Raw genomic sequence first — 24,453 nt, forward strand, 5'->3', positions numbered from 1 at the left:
ACCGAAAGGATAAGATCACGGGTACAAGCGGCCGAAATGAGTTTCCTCCGCCGTGTGGCGGGTCTCTCCCTTAGAGATAGGGTGAGAAGCTCTGCCATCCGGGAGGAACTCAAAGTAGAGCCGCTGCTCCTTCACATCAAGAGGAGCCAGATGAGGTGGTTCGGGCATCTGGTCAGGATGCCACCCGAACGCCTCCCTAGGGAGGTTTTAGGGCACGTCCAACCGGTAGGAGGCCACGGGGAAGACCCAGGACACGTTGGGAAGACTATGTCTCCCAGCTGGCCTGGGAACCCCTCGGGATCCCCCGGGAAGAGCTAGACGAAGTGGCTGGGGAGAGGGAAGTCTGGGTTTCCCTGCTTAGGCTGTTGCCCCCGCGACCCGACTTCGGATAAGCGGAAGAAGATGGATGGATGTGCTGCAACATTATTGTGAAATAAGCCTCTCCCTTACGAGTAGTTTAATGACATCCAGTAAATGAATGTAGATAGATAATTATATTTATATAGCGCTTTTCTCTAGTGACTCAAGGCGCTTTACAAAGTGACACCCAATATCTAAGTTACATTTAAACCAGGGTGGGTGGCACTGGGGGCAGGTGTGTAAAGTGTCTTGCCCAAGGACACAACGGCAGTGACTAGAATGGCGGAAGCGGGAATCGAACCTGGAACCCTCAGGTTGCTAGCATGGCCACTCTCCTAACCGAGCTATGCCGAGTAACCGTGTAATAGGTGGCAGTCGGTAGCTAATTGCTTTGTAGATGTGGGAAACAGCGGGAGGCAGAGTGCAGGTAAAAAGGTGTCTAATGCTTAAACCAGGGGTAGGGAACCTATGGCTCTAGAGCCAGATGACTGCACCTGGCTCTGAGATAAATCTTAGCTGACATTGCTTAACACCATAAGTAATGAATAATTCCGCTGGTAATCACAGTTTCAAAAATAACGTTCAAATCATAAAACCTCTCATGCATTTTAATCCAACCATCCATTTTCTACCGCACCTGTTCACGATGTCGCATGTAATTTAAATCATACAGTTTGATAATCCTGAGCAGCCAGACAAAACAACAAAATAGATACTGTAAGATTTGAGCAAGTTCTCTTTGACACTTTTACCTTTTGGAAGAATATACATGTGATAAATGAATCCTCTATGTCTTGCAACAGGTGACTTGGCACCTAACTATTTAAGCTCTCTCCTAAGCAATGGATATTCAATGTATTTTCTACTTGTTTGTGTTTTTTTCTCAACGTAGTTTAAAAATGGCCAAGTCACAATGATGACTTCATATCTTATATGGCAGGTTTTGTTTGGCGTCATTTTCATGTAATTTGCGCATCACTAGCTACTTTATATAGGGGTGTCTAAACTTTTTTAACTCTTGGTCGCACACTTAACCAATCAAAGAATGCAGAAGCCATTTTGACAGGTTTCCCTTTCAAAACCAATGTAATATATAGGTTTTTTGTAAATAAAAAATAGCCTGTATGTCAGATGTTATTAGCGTCACACTTTCACTTCTTCTTGTTACAACTGTTTGGTCTTTTATTCCACTTTGTAGGTACTTGTTTTTGTGATTGTGTGTCTATAATGTGCCGCAAAGCATTAAAACAATAGTTTTGGGATGAAAATGGTCCCTGTGCAGCACTTTGGACACACTGGTATACATTATGTATTTGTACATATATTGCCTTCCAAAAGCAGCAACAATTGGACTAGCATTCAAAATAGGCTGTCTTTGATTTTGCTGTTTGCAAGTCAGCACAAGGGACTGGAAGGGAACACATACATTTAATTAAAGGGGACTGTGATGATTTTTATATCTTTTGTCTTAGAAATGATACTGTTGTTAAACATTGTCAATGCATCAAATCATACGGTTCATGCATTTTGGCATGAGCTTGCACAGAGTTTTGGATTCTCTGCTCACTTGTGATGTCACAGCGAGCTGGAGGTCATGACAACTTTGATATACACTGTATATTTGGAGAAAATGGAGAAGGTGGGGTGTGGTTTGATTTGCAATCTGGGAACACCTCCACAAAAAAACTTCTTGCAGACAGACTTAAACGGGTTATAAATGTGATTGTGGGACAGAATTTACGAAAAACGCACACCACAGTTCATACAATAAATACTATCTGGACCACAAGGAAATGTTTTAAATGTAGATTAAAATAATCATAGCCTTCAAATAAAATGTAATGTGCAACATGATTTTTTGTTATATATAACATCAATCTGTTATAAACCATTTTTATTTAAACATGATATATGTTTAGATTAATCCATTTAAGTTGTTTTGGATTTCTTTTTTTTTTTTCTTAAACATACATTGGAAAATATTCTGCCAAAATAGCCACTGACCTTACGTTGTTTCTTTGTAATGAAATTTAATTTGGGTCGAGCTAATCGGCTCTAATGTCTGTTTCCATGCAGAGAGGTAACAGCTCTACGTAACAGTGGTGTAACATTCCTGGCCTTAAACGGCAGTATAAAAGATGCTAATGACTGCCTGAAATCTGGAACCCATCATCAAATACGTTACATCCCTTGAAATGCCTTGCCAGGCTTTTACGCTCTGCTTTTTTTTTGTGGGAGCCAAGGCCTGATCTTATGTTCAACATGTTCTTAAGGTTCTTAAAGTATTATTTGTGCAAAGTCGATTATGGAAATACCAAATTAGTAAGATAATGACATCTGTCACATCCTTAAACACCTTTTTGGACCATGTATTGGACAGTTTTCAATTTTCATTTGGGCTTTTGCCATGGGAACACTCCAATGTATAACTCCAATTTTATGCAGCTGATAATTTCTTTTAAAATGTATTTAATATTACTTTGGCTAGGTGTTGTATCTAAATATAGCTTTACTGTATTCGATGGCGAACATCTGGCTAGAGGCCACCAAGAGATTCCTGCCGCAGCTTAGCTGGGTTCATCTCACTTCTGGTTTCACAATTTTGTTAAAGAATGGGGTCAAGAACAATTAAAGAACAATTAAGTGGTTAATGAAGCCACAGCAGCGATATTAAAACCAAACTACCCTTCATATTCACTGTTTTCTGCTTCTTTTTCCTTGTTCTTTCCCCCGTTTTTTATTAGGTGTGAAATCTCTGGACCAGTCACCGACTCTTGAAGGCTCGCTCCAAAATCTTGAGCTGAAGTTCTGCAGCCGTGCAACGGTGAAATGCGCCTCTGGAACTGTGGGAGCTGTAAAAGTGTGTGCCAGGACCCCAGGTGTGTGCAGCTGTGCCCTGTTAAAACTTTACTGCCTGTATGAGGGAGCAAGTGAGATTGACTGGACTGCATTGGACCGTCTCTTACTTTCTTAAATCTACACTTTAAAGCCCTTCACTCTGTCTCCTCTCTTTTATTCTTTATGTTGATTCCTTCCCAGCTGTGTGATTAAGTTGCTGTTTTCTCCCATGGTGTTGTTGTTGGACTTTGGCCAGGCCTTTGACGGAACGCATGTTATTAGAGCAAGAGTTCATAGGGGTCAAGTTGAACATATGATGTCAGGAAGTTTAAACAGTCATGTGAAAAAGTTATGACACCCCCGTGAAAACATTTTTAAACATAATTAAACCAATGAACATTTGATCATCGGTTTAATATTTAGAGGTTAAGATAATGAACTGTCCGTAAACAAATACAACTGTAAGCATTTGTTCTAAAACTGATGTGTGAGATGTATTTGCCGCAAATGTAAAAGAATAACCCTTCCCCATCATTAATACTGCAAACCCTGTTTCCATATGAGTTGGGAAATTGTGTTAGATGTAAATATAAACGGAATACAATGATTTGCAAATAATTTTCGACCCATACTCAGTTGAATATGCTACAAAGACAACATATTTGATGTTCAAACTGATAAAAAAAAATTTGGGGGCCAATAATCATTAACTTTAGAATTTGATGCCAGCAACATGTGACAAAGAAGTTGGGAAAGGTGGCAATAAATACTGATAAAGTTGAGGAATGCTGATCAAACACTTATTTGGAACATCCCACAGGTGTGCAGGCTAATTGGGAACTGGTGGTTGCCATGATTGGGTATAAAAGCAGCTTCCCAAAAAATGCTCAGTCTTTCACAAGAAATGGGTCTCTGTTGTCGTATTTTAGGCTTCATAATGCGCTACACGTTTTCAATGGGAGACAGGTTGGACTACAGGCAGGCCAGTCTAGCACCTGCACTCTTTTACCATGAAGCCACGCTGTTGTAACACGTGGCTTGGCATTGTCTTGTTGAAATAAGCAGGGGCGTCCATGATAACGTTGCTTGGAAAGGTTGGAGCGAGTTACACCCCTTTGTCCACAACTGCGTGAGCAAATAGTCAAACAGTTTAAAAACAACGTTTCTCAAAGTGCAATTGCAAGAAATTTAGGGATTTCAACATCTACGGTCCAAAATATCATCAAAAGGTTCAGAGAATGTGGAGAAATCAATCCACGTAAGCAGCATGGCCGGAAACCAACATTGAATGACCGTGACTTTCGATCCCTCAGACGGCATTGTATCAAAAACCAACATCAATCTCTAAAGGATTTCACCACATGGGCTCAGGAACACTTCAGAAAACCATTGTCACTAAATACAGTTAGTCGCTACATCTGTAAGTGCAAGTTAAAGCTCTACTATGGAAAGCAAAAGCCATTTATCAACAACATCCAGAAACGCCGCTGGCTTCTCTGGGCCCGAGATCATCTAAGATGGACTCATGCAAAGTTGAAAAATGTTCTGTGGTCTGACGAGTCCACATTTCAAATTGTTTTTGGAAACTGTGTCCTCTTGAACAAAGAGGAAAAGAACCATCCAGACTGTTATAGGGGCAAAGTTCAAAAGCCAGCTTCTGTGATGGTATGGGGGCGTACTAGTGCCCAAGTGCCCAAGGCATGGGTAAATTACACATCTGTGAAAGGTACATACAGGTTTTGGAGCAACATATGTTGCCATCCAAGCAACGTTATCATGGACGCCCCTGCTTATTTCAACAAGACAATGCCAAGCCACGTGTTACAACAGCGTGGCTTCATTGTAAAAGAGTGCAGGTGCTAGACTGGCCTGCCTGTAGTCCAACCTGTTTCCCATTGAAAATGTGTCGCGCATTATGAAGCCTAAAATACGACAACAGAGACCCATTTCTTGTGAAAGACTGAGCATTTTTTCGGAAGCTGCTTTTATACCCAATCATGGCACCCACCTGTTCCCAATTAGCCTGCACACCTGTGAGACTTTCCAAATAAGTCTTTGATCAGCATTCCTCAACTTTATCAGTATTTATTGCCACCTTCCCCAACTTCTTTGTCACGTGTTGCTGGCATCAAATTCTAAAGTTAATGATTTGCAAAAAAAAAAATGTTAATCAGTTTGAACATCAAATATGTTGTCTTCTTAGCATATTCAACTGAATATGGGTTGAAAATGATTTGCAAATCATTGTATTCTGTTTATATTTACATCTAACACAATTTCCCAACTCATATGGAAACGGGGTTTGTACTTGAAATATATAGTATTTGCTTTATGTGCACTATATCAGGGACTTTTATTGGAAGATTGTATCAGAACACTTGAAGAATACGTGACACATCTGTTAAAAAATTGAAGCCAAATTGAGTCTTGATCTTGCAACATAACAATAACCCAAAACATACTAGTAAATCCACCAAGGAATTGTCTATAATAAAGAAATGCAAAGTCCTGTCATGGCCAGGACAAAGCCAGCATCCAAAGCTAGGTTATACGTCTTCAACATTTTTTTAGGTGAGAATGGATCGTGAAATCGACAGACAGGTAATTGCAGTATTGCTACTGCTATTATTTTGTAACCTGTTCTGACTGATAGTGGGACGGCGTGGCGCAGTGGGAAAGTGGCCGTGCGCAACCCGAGGGTCACTGGTTCAAATCCCACCTAGAACCAACCTCGTCACGCCCGTTGTGTCCTGAGCAAGACACTTCACCCTTGCTCCTGATGGGTGCTGGTTGGCGCCTTGCATGGCAGCTCCCTCCATCAGTGTGTGAATGTGTGTGTGAATGGGTAAATGTGGAAGTAGTGTCAAAGCGCTTTGAGTACCTTGAAGGTAGAAAAGCGCTATACAAGTACAACCCATTTATTTATTTATTTATTTATAGTCCCTAATAAGACAATATTTAACAGGCTGAATATTAAATTGTATTAATAAATACGGAAGGTAAATGAATACATTTATCTTGTAATCTACAGAATATAAAAAAACATTTATTCAGTTAGAAATGATACCACATTTTACATGACCAAACATTGTTGACAATCAAAGCATGATTGTAACAGTCCATATGTTTTTGATAATGTGTGAAATAGGTATGTAAATGTAGTGTTACTCCTCTTAATGCAAGTGCTTAGGAGGAAGACAAATTCTGTATTATTACAAAATACAAATATGGCAAGATTTTTATTCTCATTAAAATAGTGATTCTCCTTTTTGTTGAGCTGTTTAAAAACATTTCATTAAAGCAAACTAATTGTCCAGTCATGCTATTAAAACTTGAAAATGATCTGTCTAGGGCAGTGGTTTTCAAATGGGGGTAAACGTACCCCTGGGGGTACTTGAAGGTATGCCAAGGGGTACTTGAGATTTTTTTTTAAATATTCTAAAAATAGCAACAATTCAAAAATCCTTTATAAATATATTTATTGAATAATACTTCAACAAAATATGAATGTAAGTTCATAAACTGTGAAATGGAATGCAACAATGTGATATTCAGTGTTGACAGCTACATTTTTTGCAGACATGTTCCATAAATATTGATGTTAAAGATTTCTTTTTTTGTGAAGAAATGTTTAGAATTAAGTTCATGAATCCAGATGGATCTCTATTACAATCCCCAAAGAGGGCACTTTAATTGATGATTACTTCTATGTGTAGAAATCTTTATTTATAATTGAATCACTTGTTTTTTTTTCAACAAGTTTTTAGTTATTTTTATAGTTTTTTTTCTCCAAATAGTTCAAGAAAGACCACTACAAATGAGCGATACTTTGCACTGTTATACATTTTAATAAATCAGAAACTGATGACATAGTTCTGTATTTTACTTCTTTATCGCTTTTTTTTTCAACCAAAAATGCTTTGCTCTGATTAGGGGGTACTTGAATTTAAAAACTGTTCACAGGGGGTACATCACTGAAAAAGGTTGAGAACCACTGGTCTAGGGTACACTTATTAATGAAGGAAAAAAATACCTATCTAGACTCTCGGCAGGATCCTTGAGGGTGCATGGGAGTTTGCCCAACCAGTCTACATGTGCTTTGTGGAGTTGGAGAAGGTATTCGACCCTGTCCCTCGGGAAGTCCTGTGAAGAGTGTTCAGAGCGTATGGGGTATCGGACCACCTGATTGTGGTGGTCCGCGCCTTGTCAGAGCTTGGTCCGCATTGCCGGCAGTAAGTCGGACCTGTTTCCAGTGAGGGCTGTTTTTTGCCACCAATTTTGTTTACAAGTTTTATGGACCAAATTTCTAGGCGCAGTCAGGGCGTTGAGGGGGATTTGGTTTGGTGGCTGCAGGATTGGGTCTCTGCTTTTCGCTGATGATGTGGTCCTGCTGGCTTCAATTGGCCGGGATCAAAAAAACTCTCACTGGATCGATTTGCAGCTGAGTGTGAATCGACTGGGATGAAAGTCAGCACTCCCAACTCTCAGTCCATGGTTTTCGCCCGGAAAAGGGTGTACTTCCATCTACGGGTTTGGGAGGAGATCCTGCCCCAAGTGGAAGAATTCAAGTACTCAGGGTCTTGTTCACAAGTGAGGAAAGAGTGGATCGAGAGATTGACAGGCAGATCGGTGTAGCGTCTGCAGTGATGTGGACACTGTATCGATCCTTTGTGATAAAGAAAAAGCTGAGCCGGAAGGCAAAGCTCTCAATTTACCGGTTGATCTACGTCCCTATCCTCACCTATGGTCTTGAGCTTTGGGTTATGACCAAAGGACAATATCATTGGTACAAGTGGCCGAATTAATTTTCCTCCGTCTTGTGGCGGAGCTCTCCCTTCAAGATAGGGTAAGAAGCTCTGTCATTCGTGAGGAGCTCAAATTAAAGCCGCTGATCCTTCACATCGAGAGGAGCAAGATGAGACGGTTCGGTCATCTGGTCAGAATGTCCCCCGAACGCCTCCTTGGGGTGATGTTTAGCGCATGTCGGCACAGTAGGAGACCACGGAGAAGAACCAGGACAGGGTGAAGAGACTATGTCTCCCAGCTGGCCGGGGAACACCTCCGGATTCCCCGGAAAGAGTTGGACGAAGGAGCTGTGGAGAAGGAAGTCTGAGGTTCTCTGCTTAGGCTGCTGCCCCCGCAACCTGACTTCGGATAAGCGGAAGAAAATGGATGGATGGATATATTTATCTGCAATTATTGCGATTATTTTTGAGTTAACTGTGGACACTGCGATTAATTGCGATTAAATATTTAAATCGTTTGACAGCATTATTTTATATTATATATATATGTGTGTGTGTGTATATATATATATATATATATATATATATATATATATATATATATATATATATCTTGATTGGATTATCCAGAGAATAGTGCTCGATACCGTGGTAGAGCGCAATATGTAGGTGTGGGAAAAATCACAAGACTACTTCATCTCTACAGAACTGTTTCATGAGGGGTTCCCTCAATCATCAGGAGATTTTTGTGTGTATATATATATGTATATGAGGGAACCCCTCATGAAACAGTTCTGTAGAGATGAAGTAGTCTTGTGATTTTTCCCACACCTACATATATATATATATATATATATATATATATATATATATATATATATATATATATATATATATATATATATATATATATGTGTATGTATATATATATATATATATATATATATATGTGTATGTATATATATATATATATATATATATATATATATGTGTATGTATATATATATATATATATATATATATGTATATATATATATGTACACACACATATGTATATATACATATATGTATGTGTATATACTGTATGTATATACACACACACACACACACACGATCATCTGGTCTTTTTGACAAAGGCCAGTCCACAGTCTTGTCTTAAAATAGCAACTTCTGGTTCTGTTATCGGGATATAAGAAAACATCTGTTTTTGGTCAGTTTTTTTCATTTTTCTTGTATATCTTTTTGTTACATGAACTATAAAAAACATATTTGAACTGCCTTCTACATTAGTTATTGCTTTGAGACACTAAAAAGAAGGCTTTATTTTTAAATTGTATTTTTGGTTTTTAAAAATAAAATTGTAATTGTTTTTTTGTTTTTCAATATATTTAAATATGAATGACCAAAACATACACTAAGCTTTGACGCATCACCTTGACCCACACTTTCTAAAACACACAACTTATGAATAACATTTTACAGCTAGCAGTTGGAAAAGTTTGTAGCTTTTGTATCAGTCATGTTTATAATTGTGGTTTTATCTAATGTCCCCTAGGCTCACTCGAGGGGGTAAAGGAGAGTCTGGTTCCTCTAATCCAGGGACCATCTGACACAAAAGAACTTCATATGAGACGATGGCTAAATGAGATCCGCAAGCCCGAATCACTTTTGGCTCCTGACCTACTGACATTTTCTGTTCAAGTGCCACAGCAAAGCGACAATTGCAGGAACTCAGGTAAAAAATGTTTTGCTATTTAAGTCTTTTTCAACAGCCTTAGCTAACATACTGTACGTTCTCATCAAATATGTAGATTTATAATAATTAGACTTTATATGTGTTGTATTTTTATAGTTTGTGATGAAAACTTGGTATGATTTGATGTTTATATTTGTTAGGCCCTTTCGGTGCAGATTTCTCCATTTCTTCATTGAATTAGATATTTTTTGTGTTCGTGTCAGTGTGCAGATTTTTCAGGGTTATTCAAATGATGTTCTTAAGAATGCAACGCAAGCTCAGAGGCTTAGAGAACTTTGTTTGCTTGGAAATTAAGTTTACGTCTTGGGAAGTTTTATTTTGCTGAAAGCAAGATTTATAAATTGGAGTTAGATTTAGACTCAGGTTTTGTATAATTGTGACCTTAACTTTTGCACATCTCCAATTTGATCTAGAAGTCTAGATACTCAGGTGCAACACAAACAGCTGCCTGCTGTAGCAAGGTTGTTATGATTTGTTACACTTAACCTGGAATTGTGTTTTCCCCCTGGCAACGTCTGCAACTATGTTTTAAAGAACATGATGTTTTAGACTGAGCATGATTTCCCATTTCTAAAACTGGAGAGCAGTCTTTTCTTCAGAAAGTGAAAAGCAATGTAGAACACATGATTTGGGTGTAGCTTTACTGGTGCCCAGAAGCTTTGAGTATATCTCAAGCAGATGTAGAGCTGAAGGTGGTGCCAGACTATTTCTGATCAATGCATCAGTCGTCATCTTGTAATCTCTTTTTCGCTACATCCTTGAATTTATTGGCATTTGAGAATGGGTATACTCCTCCTGTCATATCCATTCAAATCATTAGCTTTTAGAGAGTTAAATACCAAAACATGTGCCATGAAAGTGTTATAAATATTAACTTTGCAAAAAAACTCAACCAAACAGATGTTTTTCTTAATTTCCCCTCGGGGATTAATAAAGTATTTCCGATTCTGATTCAGATTCTGATGCACGCAGAAGCTCACACACACACTCTCTCTGTCTCTCTCGCACATAGGTTTATCCGTGAGTGTATACATACACCGAGTATGTTATCCCCCAGAAATATCTGTTACAAACACACATACACACACACAAATGTTTATACGTATATACATACATACGTACATTCATTATTACATACATACGTACCACATTGGCACTCGGCACATACAGAAGTACATATCGTCGCACATACATACACAAATGCAGTACATACATCCACACGCACATTCACTGTACAAACATACATGTACACATACAGTACAAGTACATATGCATACCTACACTCATGCATATAATCACGTTTCATCAAACATACTGTGAGTTAACATTGTTTCCTTAGGTAAAACTGGGTAAAACACGGCACACTGTTAAACTCAATCCAGTTTTACTATAACAATCTACAAGGTTAATATAGTTCGCTTCGTTTTCTTCCCCTCCATTAATCTGCTTTCTTTTGTAATGGAAGTTTGCGATCAAAAGTTTACATCCACTTGTAAAGAACATAATGTCATGGCTGTCTTGAATTTCCAATAATTTATACAACTCTTATTATTTGTGATGGAGTCATTGGAGCACATACCGTATTTTTCGGAGTATAAGTCACTCCGGAGTATAAGTCGCACCTGCTTTAAATGCATAATAAAGAAGGAAAAAAACATATATAAGTCGCACTGGAGCATAAGTTGCATTTTTTGGGGGAAATTTATTTGATAAAACCCAACACCAAGAATAGACATTTGAAAGTCAATTTAAAATAAATAAAGAACAGTGAACAAGAGGCTGAATAAGTGTACGTTATATGAGGCATAAATAACCAACTGGGAAGGTGCCTGGTATGTTAACGTAACATATTAGGGTAAGAGCCATTTAAATAACTATAACATTTAGAAAATGCTATACGTTTACCAAACAATCTGTCACTCCTAATTGCTAAATCCCATGATATCTTATACATTTAGTCTCTTACGTGAATGAGCTGAATTAAATATTTGATATTTTACGGTAATGTGTTAATAAATTCACACAAGTCGCTTCTTAGTATAAGTCGTACCCCTGGCCAAACTATGAAAAAAACTGTGACTTGTAGTCCGAAAATTACTGTAGTTGTTGGTCACAAAAAACATTCATGAAGTTTGATTTTTTATGAATTTATTATGCGTCTACTGAAAATGTGAGCAAATCTGCTGGGTCAAAAGTATACATACACCAATGTTGATATTTGGTTACATGTCCCTTGGTAAGTTTCACTGCAGTAAGGCACTTTTGGTAGCCATGCACAAGCTTCTGGCAAGATTCTGGTTGAATTTTTGACCACTCCTTCTGACAAAATTGGTGCAGTTCAAATAACTTAGGGAACAAATTGTTTGTCGTTATATGTACTCCGGGATTGGCTGGTGACCAGTCAAAGGTATACCCCACCTCTCACTCAAAGTCAGCTGGCATAGGCCCCAGCTCATGCGTGACCCAAATAAGAACACGCAGCATGGAACAGGGATGGCTGACAGGGTACAACATGCAGTGCTAATGACAAATCACATCCAATAGTTAGCAAAATGCAACTTTATTGACCTAAGAAAGCTGTCCACCATATGTGTTAGATGTATTATTTATTATGCTGTCAAATAAAAGCTGCTTTTGCAAACTTTTGTTTGCGAAAAAAAAGTTGCTGTCAGGTCTATTAAATAGATAATTATATACTGTATGCATAACAATCTCATTATGTGTATGTTCAATGCAGTTGGATTTTTGAAGCCATTCTGACTCATTATTCTGTCAGCTTTACAGTATGAACGCATAGCATGAACAGCACCGTTTTAAACAGTCCCTATACTGCAACAACTTTATCTGTACTTTCTGTGTAGCTCCTGTGTGGCATTCTGGCCTACTGTGTTTAACAAGTGTTTTTATCAGTTCCGTGCAGTGCACCCATGCCTGGTCACCGTGCTGTTTGGCACCGTATCTTTTGTTATGAACTCAGTAATTGCTCAAGCCATTGCCCCCTGCTGTTTTAAATTGCTTTCATACGGCGTGACACTTTGGTTAACATCCAAATTTATCTAGCTTGCTCTGGTGTACTGATGCTCGGCTTTTAGCTATACAATTGTCATACATGGCTTTGCGGTATATATTTACAAGGCAAGTTTGTGGTATGATCCGGTAAAGTTGCAATGGTAACTGTATCAGCCTTTCCAAGCTTTCCCAGGTTCTAAACCAAAGGCCGTGGGCTGAGCCAGGACAGGTGGTGCACTTTTACACGCACTTCTTTCCAACAGTCCTTCCAAGGTTAACAAAAACAACTACATACAAAAACTGTTTTTACTGCCAGTCTCTCAACCCGGCATTTTTTGTCCAATCATTTTCACTTGTGCGCACCTATATGCTCTCCACAGGTGTTGTAAATCAGTGGTCCCCAACCACCGGGCCGCGGCCCGGTACCGGGCAGCAGAATATTTTTTTATTAAAAAAAAAGTAATAATAATAATATATATATATTTTTTGAAATAAATCAACATAAAAAACGCAATATACACTTACAATTAGTGCACCAACCACAAAAACCTCCCCTTTTCATGACAAAAACGTCCCTTTTCATGACAAAGAAGAAGAAGAAGAAGAAAAAAAAAAGACCCCCCCCTCCCCCGGGGCCGCGGGATAAATTATTAAGCGTTGACCAGTCAACGGATACAAAAAGGTTGGGGACCACTGCTGTAAATGACACAGAATGTAAATGACGTTTTCTAATTCAATAAATTAACTTGAAATATATCACAACTTATTTTAATGACAATTCAAAAAATAAATCATTTAAGTTAATATATGCAGTACTAGAAAAATATAAATAACACAAAAATGGCTACCAAAACCATAAGACCCACGCCAAAGTGCACTAAGTAGCGCAGTAGGCCCAAGTATTCATCAAACACCACCACAATGACCAACACCAAAGTGCAGCAGCACAGTACGCCCAAGTATTCATCAAACAACAAATCATTAATTTAACTTACTATATGCAGGACTACAAAAATATGAATAACACAAAAATGTCTAGCCCAGTAACATGTATTTTTAAAACAATTTCACACTTGCTGTTCCTTTTTGTCGCTTGTGTCATGTGAAGACTGTGTAATCAGTCACATATATTGCGGATTGAAAATCTCCTTTACTTGATTATATCACAAATGGTTTAGCCATTTTTAATAGCTACTATTTTGTGCTGGTTTGTGTGTGTGAAAGGGTGAAAAGCAGACACACACAGACCAACAGGTTTTTTTTTCTTGCACTTTGGCAAGACAAACAAGAAGGGGACATACATTGTTAGTGTAATGTAATACTTATATTAGCCAGTCAGTATCAGCAGCTCTATGGAAAGCCAGCTATAGCCAGATGTCTGCATCACCATAATCATACACAGTGTAACTGGTATGTGAATTTGTATTGTTATTGTTATTATTAACAATGACCTCTTGTGGTCCTTTAGTGATGCCAAAACATTTTTGTCCATGGACAGTTAGTTGCAGGCTGGCCTAACTGTCCTCTTTGGCTTTTGGCTTGATCTTGGCCTGTCACCACTGATTGATGAGAAAGACTCGAGAGTCCTTGGTCATAGCTAATGTTGAAGACCATAGGGAGCAGAAGGCCAGAGGGCGTGTGAGGAGCTTGGCTTTATGCTCAACTTCAGAGCGACCAGCAGCCTGCAGGTGTTTCCCCCACACCCGCCACCACAGTGACTTGTAATAGAGGAGGAGGAGGAGGGACTGTTGGGTCCGGTCTGATCATAATGAAGACAAAACGAGAGAGTGAGTGAGGGATAGCATGTGTTCTCTCATGGCACGCCAGCAGCTGCGAGACAGTGATTTATGTTTTTCTTAGAACTCATAGAGCTCTCTAAATGTTACATTTAATCAAGCACATGAAGAGTAAAACAAATGTTAAAATATGTTGCCGATAAAGCCCTGCAGTTTTGATCTCTTTACCAAACCATGAAGACTGTGGTAAAAAAAAGAGAACAAAGTAAGCTTTAATCGTAATTGAAATATAGTGGACGGAATTTAGAAACGTACATGATAGTAATCCTTGGACGGTGGTACAATACTGTCATACGAAACATATGTCCATTGTTTTGTTGTGGATAATAACGCTCTACTTTTTTCAATCATTAGTAGGGTGGAGCAATTTGATCTTGTGGTACAAACGTTCAATATAAAAGTTTCCAGTTTCTTGAGCAATGAGTGCTGTTACTTTTATACAGTGTTGTAACTGTGTGACCGGTCCACAGCAGTAAAACAGATTGGGTCTTACAGTGCCTGTATGCAAAAGACTAATGAGAGCAGGTGGAAAAGAAGCGACACCTGACTTTGATCTCAACATTTCAAACAAAGACACAAACCAGTAAGTGTTGTGCTTGCATTGAAAAAACGCATTCTTTTCTTCTCTGAAACTGGAGCTGTTGAATAGGTTGCACTTTGGGACGATGTGTGAATTTTAGGGTATCCCTTGGTAGTCTCCTCCATTACAATCTTTCAAAGGCTTGCTGTACCTTCATATGTCCATCTATCATACTCCTTCACTCCTGTGCATGTGTTCATGCACTCCGTTGCGCGTTAAATCAACAGGCTTTGTCTCCGGCAGCACTATGATGGTTTTAAGCTGCTGGATTGAACTTTGGCTGCTTGGTAAATCCACAGTAGACAAATGGGAACTAAAAATACATAATACATCAGGATAAGAACAAAAATCTTGTGATTCAGTGGAAAAGTTATGTATCTTTTGGGACTTGTCCAAAAGCAAATTTGAGGTGATTTTGAACACCAGACACCAGAGTGAGTAAATTTGCAGAAATACACTAAAAGTGCAGATTATTTCAGATGTGCTGCAGCTGTTGCTTTTCTAAGTGATTTCACATCAATTGAAAAAAATATACACTTCTTTTAACTGAAAAAACATCTGTGCATTTTATACAACCATAAAAACAAACATTTGTGACAAATGGGAGGCTTGGCTAGGTTCTGTTTAAAAAATGTAGTGAAAAAACTAACATTAATGATTGCTCCAATATGAAGAAGTAGGATTGAATAAAATACAGTATTTTCCCTTAATTTGATTGAATGTGGCGTGCTGCAACAGTATTTTTATTATTGCCAGACTTTAGAAATAAGTTTTATTTTACTTGAAAAAAAAAAAAAAAATTAATATATTGTAGCCTCCAGAAGACATCACACAAAGTCTGATGCTATTTTTAACTTTTGCTACCAATCTTATTATAAGAAACTGCATAATTCCAACAGGTTTTACCTCCCGTGCAAATCCAAACCACACAAACATAAAACAATAACATTAGCTTGTCGTTCAAGTATGAATGGACATATAAACTATTGACAAGTGATGTACCGAAAACCTGATCACTGAAAAACCACTCTGACCACAGGAAACCACGCTACCATAACCTGAGGTAATCAAAACCCACGCCCATGTCTGGAGCGTTTTCGAGGACGTGATTTTTATTTATATTGTAGATATACCGGCAGACAGCCTACTACACATTGTGCAAATATTAAGAGGACAGGGACAGATTTTAAGAAGAGAAAGTCTATCAAGAGCAACAGCGCGAAGCACGTGTGACGTCATGCTCGCTGTAGCTCGCGTCTTTTGTCAGGAACATCGAGGGACAAAAGTAGAGTCTCTAAAGAAAAGTACACTTTATAGTAGTAAAGTAGTATAGTAGTATGGTAAAGTCCACTCAGTGTCCTTGTAGTTAGAGTGTCCGCCCTGAGATCAATAGGTCGTGAGCTCAAACCCCGGGAGAGAAATATCAAAGACTATAAAAATGAGACCCATTACCTCCCTGCTTGGCATTTAGCATCAAGGGTTGGAATTGGGGGTAAAATCACCAAAATAATTCCCGAGCGCGGCCACCACTGCTGCTCACTGCTCTCCTCACCTCACCTCCCAGGGGGTGGAACAAGGGGATGGGTCAAATGCAGAAGGTAATTTCACCACACCTGGTGTGTGTGACTATCAGTGGTACATTAACTTTAACTTTAGTAACACCAGAAGAAGATACTAGATTTGTTTATAGTTTTAAATTAAAGCCTGTCATCAAAAGCCTGTAAACACTTAAAAAAATATCAACAATGTAGTGTTGCCTAAAATGTATTAATAAATGACATTTTTTGTGTAATTCAAAATTCAAACGGTATTCCCAAGAGTCTGGAATTTTATCGCGGTTTATCATTATACCGTTTACCGTTACATCCTTAGTTAAATCTTAAGGCCCAAGCTGTTTGTTTACATGCTTTTTGTATTTCTCTTTGCTACTTGGGCTTATTGGACCCTAATTAAAATAAAAAACTAAGAATCATCTTTTATATGATGTAATTATTAGTCCATAAGTAACAAATGTGTACTTCATGTTTAGCTACGAGTTAATTCTTATTTTTACGCATTAGTTTTTTTTCCAAAATTCCATTGTATGTTATACTCTTCTGACACCACCAGATGACAGTATAAGTGTCCACGTAAGCGGCCATAAGATCCCAATTCAGTAGTGTACACAATTTTTCAAATAGGTGCTAAAAGGTCCTGTCCACACATGTGGCCACTAAGGCCTGAAGGGACAAGCGGTAGGAAATGGATGGATGGATGGACTGATTAATAATATTTGTTTTAGATATATGTATACTTTTTAAAAAACATTTTTTTTTTAGCCTTTTAAAAAAAAAATCATATCAAAGCAAATGATCGATGACGTCATGGTAACCTCGCCCCCACTGTCACAGGTATCTTGACAGTTTAGGAGAAACCCTGAAATATGTTTCTTCCTATTCCTTTTGGATGTTTTAAATGATGTGGCTGTGATCATGGACTCTATTCCACTTTGTATGCATGTTTGAGAAAAACTAAAACTAACCAACTTAACCAAAGGCGGACTGTGGATTATTGCCAGATCATATACAGTATTCCGACTCTGATGCTGCAGTTTTTCGGGGTATTTTGTGTTTGAGGCTCCTGTGATGTGTGGGTTTTCACTCTTCTCTAATGGTCAGTGGTATATGCAAGAATGTAACCAGGAAGATGGTTTGCTGTACGCAGTAGTCAGTAAAACAGCCTAGGGGAAATAACAGGTTGAGTTTGATTGAAACGTCCTAATAGGTTCAAAGGTCCAAAATCTATCTGTTTGTGTTTGTTAACTTAGCTGAAAATACCTTTTTTATATCTACATCAGTTATCTCTTTAATGTGCTGGATGTTTAGTCGCATCATCATCAGTAAGCGTGTGGGAAGCGGAGTTGGTAATGGGGAGATTAGCCCTAAGGGAACCCACTCAGATCTGGCTATTGAGGTCAATCATAGCCCATTACGAGAGTTGCTCATCTGTGAAGTGTACTTAGGCCAGTCTCACAGTGCTTAAAGAACGACTGGTGCATGATGCTGAGGTGCAGTGGGCAGAGATTTGAGGCAATGTCTGAAAGTGTAAGAGCTAATTGTTGTGAGAGTGCTGGGGGTGGGTTGGAGTGTGGCTGGAGCTAACTCTTTTTTCCACAGACGAGTTTCTACTCGATCATGATATCACTGCCCCCATGTGTATTTTTGGCACTGACTATGTCACAAATACTATGTAACTAGAAAATGAAGGTCAAAGTTACACAAGAAGTGAGAATAAATGTAAAAAGCTGATTTGTTCTAAATCCTTATAGTTTAGTCTTCGCAAAAAAAATAAATGAACAAGTATTACCCGTGGGTTCCCTCCGGGTGATCCGGCTTCCTCCCACTTCCAAAAACATGCACCTGGGGATAGGTTGATTGGCAACACTAAATTGGCCCTAGTGTGTGAATGTGAGTGTGAATGTTGTCTGTCTGTGTTGGCCCTGCGATGAGGTGGCGACTTGTCCAGGGTGTACACCGCCTTCCGCCCGATTGTAGCTGAGATAGGCGCCAGCGCCCCCCGCGACCCCAAAAGGGAATAAGCGGTAGGAAATGGATGGATGGAAGTATTACCCACATCATTGAAAACTCTGCTAACAAACCATGGCCATTTTTCTGATTACCATTGCAGGGATTGAAACCAAAACATAAAAGCAACTCAAGCAAATGTATCACTTATACATATAACAATGTGATGAAATACAATACAATACAATGCACATTAGATTAGATTAGATGGATTAGATTAGATGGATTAGATAGTACTTTATTTATTCCGTCAGGAGCGTTCCTTCAGGAAAATTAAAATTTTCAGCACAATCCCATTCAAGATCAGACAAACATTACAGGGAGACAGAACAGGATCGCTGACGGGTCTGCCAGCTTCCAGCACCCCTTACAAAAAAGATGAGATACAGGTAAACAAGGTAAATAAATAAAAAAATAGACTAAAATAAAATTTAAAAATCGGTCTTAGCCTGGGACCTGGAGAGGGGGTCCAGACTGAGAGGCCAAGGGAAAAAAACAACTCATAGCCATAGTACACATCCCTCTAACATGTGTGTAAGAGGAAAACATTAAACATCAAAGAACACAAAAGACATTAAAGCAGCAGATACAACCAGACACTTCTACACACACCTATGAATAAAAAGTAAAAGAAACATATACACTGTGGTGGCCTCTGCGGTGCTCCACTCCATCGTCCGCTGGGGTGGAGGGAGCATGGCCAGAGACAGGAGCAGACCCAACAAAGCAACCAAGACAGCCGACTCCAATCTTGGCCTGTGTCCAGTCCGCATAAATGAGCGAGGATACCTCCAAGGTGACCGAGGTGTCCGACACCCGCTCACCCAGCCAAGATGTGCTCAACAAAGAATATGTTGTAATTTATCAAGATGTGTATGAGTAATAACGGTTCAGAAATGAACGACTCACATGTGAAATTTACTTCTCATCGTTCACTGTAAAGAGCTGTTAATAACACTTTTGCGAACGTCACGTCCCTACCAGGTAAAGACCCTCAACCCACTTGTCGAATATTACTTCTTTACACTTAGTTGCCACACATAGTTATTGACAATTATATTTCAGCGACAGAGAAGCACAGCCACACAATCTACGATAGTCTGCGGAACTATAACCTAAACTTTAAACGGTTATTAGGTATTGAATATCCACATTTGTGCTCAACATTGACATGTATTCCATGAAAGCATTACAATAAATATATAACTGCCTTAGCAGCAGAACATTTGTCTTCAAACAGTCAAAGAAAGCCATCAACATGTATTTAATTCTCACTACATGAGCAGCCTTTTCTTTTGCAGCCAACATTTTCTAAGTAGTATCAAAAGTGTTGTAGACACTCTTTAGTCAGCATTTTTTTCTTGATGCGTTTGAAGACCATCATAATCACAAGATCCAAAGCAGATGTCATTTATACACATATTACAACTTTACCGACCACACTTAAGAGATGTAGAAAGCCATTTGACCAGTTTGCTTATACCAGTTATTGGGATGTAACAGTATTAAAAATACTGCGGTATTTCAGTTTCAAAGTCTTAATAATACCGTGGTGTGTGACCGTATCAAAGGAAAACTTGGTGAGTGTAGTTTTTTTCTGGCAATCAAAAGGGAACTGCACTTATTTTTTTTTTTAATTGTGCCTGTCGTTCACAATCATTATGAGAGGCAAGACTGGGGATGTATTTTTTTTGTATGTACTAATGTAATAAAAGTTCGCTTACAACGCCAATTGGAGGTCCTCTATCCCGCCCAGAAAAGCCAATAAATAACAATTCAAAAACTGCAAACAATACTCCCATTTACATTTTGCGACTTGAATATTAACTGAGTATTAGTTATTATAAGTACTAACGTAGACAAAGTATTTATAGCGGCACCGGGATCCAATCTTTACATGATTGACTAGTGAGCTGTTTCCTTGCTTCCTTGTTCATGAAAGTTTATTTAAGATAATAAATCATGCCTCTCACCTGGATAGTAAAAGGATGAGGACGTATTCCAATGAGTTGGTCAACTATGGCATCCAATTTAGACCCGGACATGGTAAGAACCACACAAAAAGATGCTTTCTTCCACCCCCCTTTTCTTCATGAGGCGTATGAGTCAATCTTCATCTAAACAGGACTATAACAAGATTCTATTAGTCGGCATCGTAATACAGTAAACTTTGTAAAGGGGGTGGTGTTTTATTATGTTTGTTGGCTCTCATGAAGTATGCAGTGAGTATGAAATTTTGTTTAAAAAAAGCAAACACTGTGATGCTTTTTTTAAAATTATAACGAGCAAAATAAGTAAATATTAAATGTTATTATAAATGTGCCCATTACTACATTACATATATACTTACATCATGTATGTAAGTATATATATATATGTAGGTGTTTGGATGTTTATTAAGGGTATTACAGGCAGAATAGAGCGACTCCAATAGGTTCCATTGTAAGTGGATTTTTGATCACATTTATTTTCTATTTAGAATTTCTTTGTTCTTACATAAGGATTGTAAATGGTAAGCAAAATTCCCCAAAAAGTGCAGTTCCTTATAAGCGTTTATTTACAGGTCTGTAAATAAACTACATATCCCAGAATCCAATGCACAGTGCGGGAACGCCAAAGTGGGGGGAGTGCAATGCCATAAGCAGGAAGTCAAGTGTGTTCGTACTCGTCGTAGATAAAAGGATTTTTTTTTTTGTACATTAAATCTGTCCTTAACTGGTTGACAAACAAGCCCTGGCCGAAACATAACCTCTTTGGCCATACTTGCCAACCGTCCCGGATTTTCAGAGAGACTCCCGAAATTCAGCGCCTCTCCCGAAAACCTCCCGGAAGAAATGTTCTCCCTAAAATCTCACGAAATTCAGCCGGAGCTGGAGGCCACGCCCCCTCCAGCTCCATGCGGACATGAGTGGGGACAGCCTGTTTTCACGTCAGCTTTCCCATGTATAAACAGCTTGCCTGCCCAATTACGATACAACATCTACAGATTTTAATAAAAAACTGCACACACAAGGAGAAGAACAAGGAAGTTACAGCCATGGTGACGCCGTCTGTAATAGAGTGATCTATGATGTCTGTCGCCATCTCCTGGTGAATGTTGGCTATAGCTTTTTGATTGGCCAGTACGCAAATGGCAGAACAAAGGTTACTCAAATTTTGAAAGGTAAGTGTTGTTGTTTTTTTAGTAATCAGCAAGCACAGTACAGTTAGTAGAACAACTGTGTTTTTATTACTGTGTATTTGATATGGTAGCCGGTTGAAATTAAACTATTTATTTTATTTATATATATATATATATATATATATATATATATATATATATGTATATATATATATATATATATATATATATGTATAATATAATAAAATAAATATATATATAGCTAGAATTCACTGAAAGTCAAGTATTTCATATATGTATATATGAAATACTCGAGTTGGTGAATTGGCTGTAAATATACTCCTCACCTCTTAACCCCGCCCCCAACCACGCCTCCGCCACACCCCCCACCGCCCCACCTCCCGAAATCGGAGGTCTCAAGGTTGGCAAGTATGTCTTTGGCTGAGGTAAGAAAGTCTGCGTTTTGCAACACAAAGCGCACCACTTTTGTTTCGAGCGTTTCCAAGGCGACACAAAGCCAACCAGGTAAACTTGACAGGTCTGCCTGGTTGGCCACGCCTATAAGAACAGCTGATAGGCAACACGTCACAGTGGTCAGGTGACCCCTCTAAAAAAGACTGCAGTTGACAGTCGAAACATGTCAGGTAAAGAATCCATCTAATATACCGAAAATATTGTCTAAACAAACGACATTTGAAAGAGTACATGAATAACAAGACGAAATGAACCTTTTTGAGTGAGATTTAATACTATTGCATCCCTAACCAGTTATGGTGAGCTACTGGCATGTAACATCTCCGCCACGTGTTTGAGAAACCCACACAGCTAAAAATAGCTGAAGTGACCAAATATGCATGCAAGTGTACAGAAACTGCCCTTGCTAACTACTGTCCAGGAAGCGTATGTTTTAGCTGCCAGTGTAAATGTTTTTATTTAATATACGCTTATGTACAGGGCAAACAAATGATGTTATTGGGTTTACTAAATTAATGTCATATAAATCCACCCTTAGTTGTCAGTGCCATAGTGTCGTCGTCAGCAGGGTAAACATGAAGAGATGTCCTTGAAGAGTGAATCAAGGTCATTGTGGGTCACAGGGTTCACACCTTGTCTTTTAAGAAAGGCAGGGTCAAAGAAAAAAGGAGCCAATTAACCTTATTCACCGTGTGAAAGTTAACCCAACAGATTTCAGGATTTCTACATTCATTGAATTAAACAAAAGGCCTTTTTATTGACTATATGGGTTTGTTGTATATTCAAAAAAGGTATTTTATAGCCTTCTGATAGACTTTGGACTGGACTCTCACGGCTGTGTTGGATCCACTATGGATTGAACTTTCACAGTATCATGTTAGACCCGCTCGACATCCATTGCTTTCGGTCCCCTAGAGGGGGTTGCCCACATATGTGGTCCTCTCCAAGGTTCTTATAGTCATCATTGTCACCGACGTATCACGGGGTCATCATTGTCACCGACGTTCCACTGGGTGTGAGTTATCCTTGCCCTTATGTGGGCCTACCGAGGATGTCTTGGGTGGTTTGTGTTGTGGTTTGTGCAGCCCTTTGAGACACTAGTGATTTAGGGCTATATAAGTAAACATTGATTGATTGAAGTAATTTTTTGTCATTTTCATGTTATTTCACAGTTATTTACATGTTGTTCTTTAATCAATCAATCAACATTTTTTTATATAGCCCTTCATCACAATTATCTCAAAGGGCTGCACAAGCCACAACGACATCCTCGGCTCAGATTGATTGATTGGTTGATTGAAACTTTTATTAGTAGATTGCACAGTACAGTACATATTCCGTACAATTGACCACTAAATGGTAACACCCGAATAAGTTTTTCAACTTGTTTAATTCATGGTACGAATATATACTATCAGCATAATACAGTCATCACACAAGTTAATCATCATAATATATACAGTGAATTATTTACATTATTTACAATCCGGGTGGTGGGATGAGGAGCTTTGGTTGATATCAGTACTTCAGTCATCAACAATTGTATCAACAGAGAAATGTGGACATTGAAACATTGCAGGTCTTACTTAGTAGGATATGTACAGCCAGCAGAGAACATAGTGAGTTCACATAGCATTAGAACAAGTATATACATTAGAAATACATTTGATTATTTACAATCCGGGGAGATGGGATGTGAATGGAGGAGGGTATTAGTAAAGTGTTGGAAGTTGCCTGTAGGTGTTGTTTTAGAGCGGTTTTGAAGGAGGCGATCCCAGGCAAGTTAATGAATGTTCTAGAGCAGTGGTTCTTAACCTTGTTGGAGGTACCTAACCCCACCAGTTTCATATGCACATTCACCAAACCCTTCAAATTAGAGAAAAACATTTTTATTTTAATTTTTTTATTGATGCACAAAATGAACCGTGCATAAACATCACCTTGTTCACAGAACAAAACCAACACAGTGCATGATTTCACAACAAATTCCACACATTACCATGAATTGATTAACGTGGACCCCGACTTAAACAAGTTGAAAAAGCTATTCGGGTGTTACCATTTAGTGGTCAATTGTACGGAATATGTACTGTACTGTTTCATATCATGTATTCTCTTCCTTTGCAATCTGCTAGTAAAAGTTTCAATCAATCAATAAAAAAACCTGCAAGTCAGATGGAAAATTAGAGGGAACATCATTTGGGGGTAACC

General features: G+C 38.6%; 1 protein-coding gene across 4 annotated transcripts in view; it reads left to right on the top strand.

Moving 5' to 3' along the window:
* LOC133562376 (intermembrane lipid transfer protein VPS13B-like) overlaps positions 1-24,453 on the top strand; it is an 819,661-nt gene that overhangs the window by 130,123 nt on the left and 665,085 nt on the right. For all 4 annotated transcript variants that reach the window (XM_061916537.1, XM_061916536.1, XM_061916534.1 and 1 more), the window contains exons 18-19: positions 3,105-3,239; positions 9,499-9,678. In XM_061916537.1, the coding sequence (XP_061772521.1) occupies positions 3,105-3,239; positions 9,499-9,678 (315 nt within the window). The remainder of the gene's footprint in view (positions 1-3,104; positions 3,240-9,498; positions 9,679-24,453) is intronic.

This window comes from Nerophis ophidion, linkage group LG11 (assembly GCF_033978795.1).
Source record: "Nerophis ophidion isolate RoL-2023_Sa linkage group LG11, RoL_Noph_v1.0, whole genome shotgun sequence".
Lineage (NCBI taxonomy): Eukaryota > Metazoa > Chordata > Actinopteri > Syngnathiformes > Syngnathidae > Nerophis > Nerophis ophidion.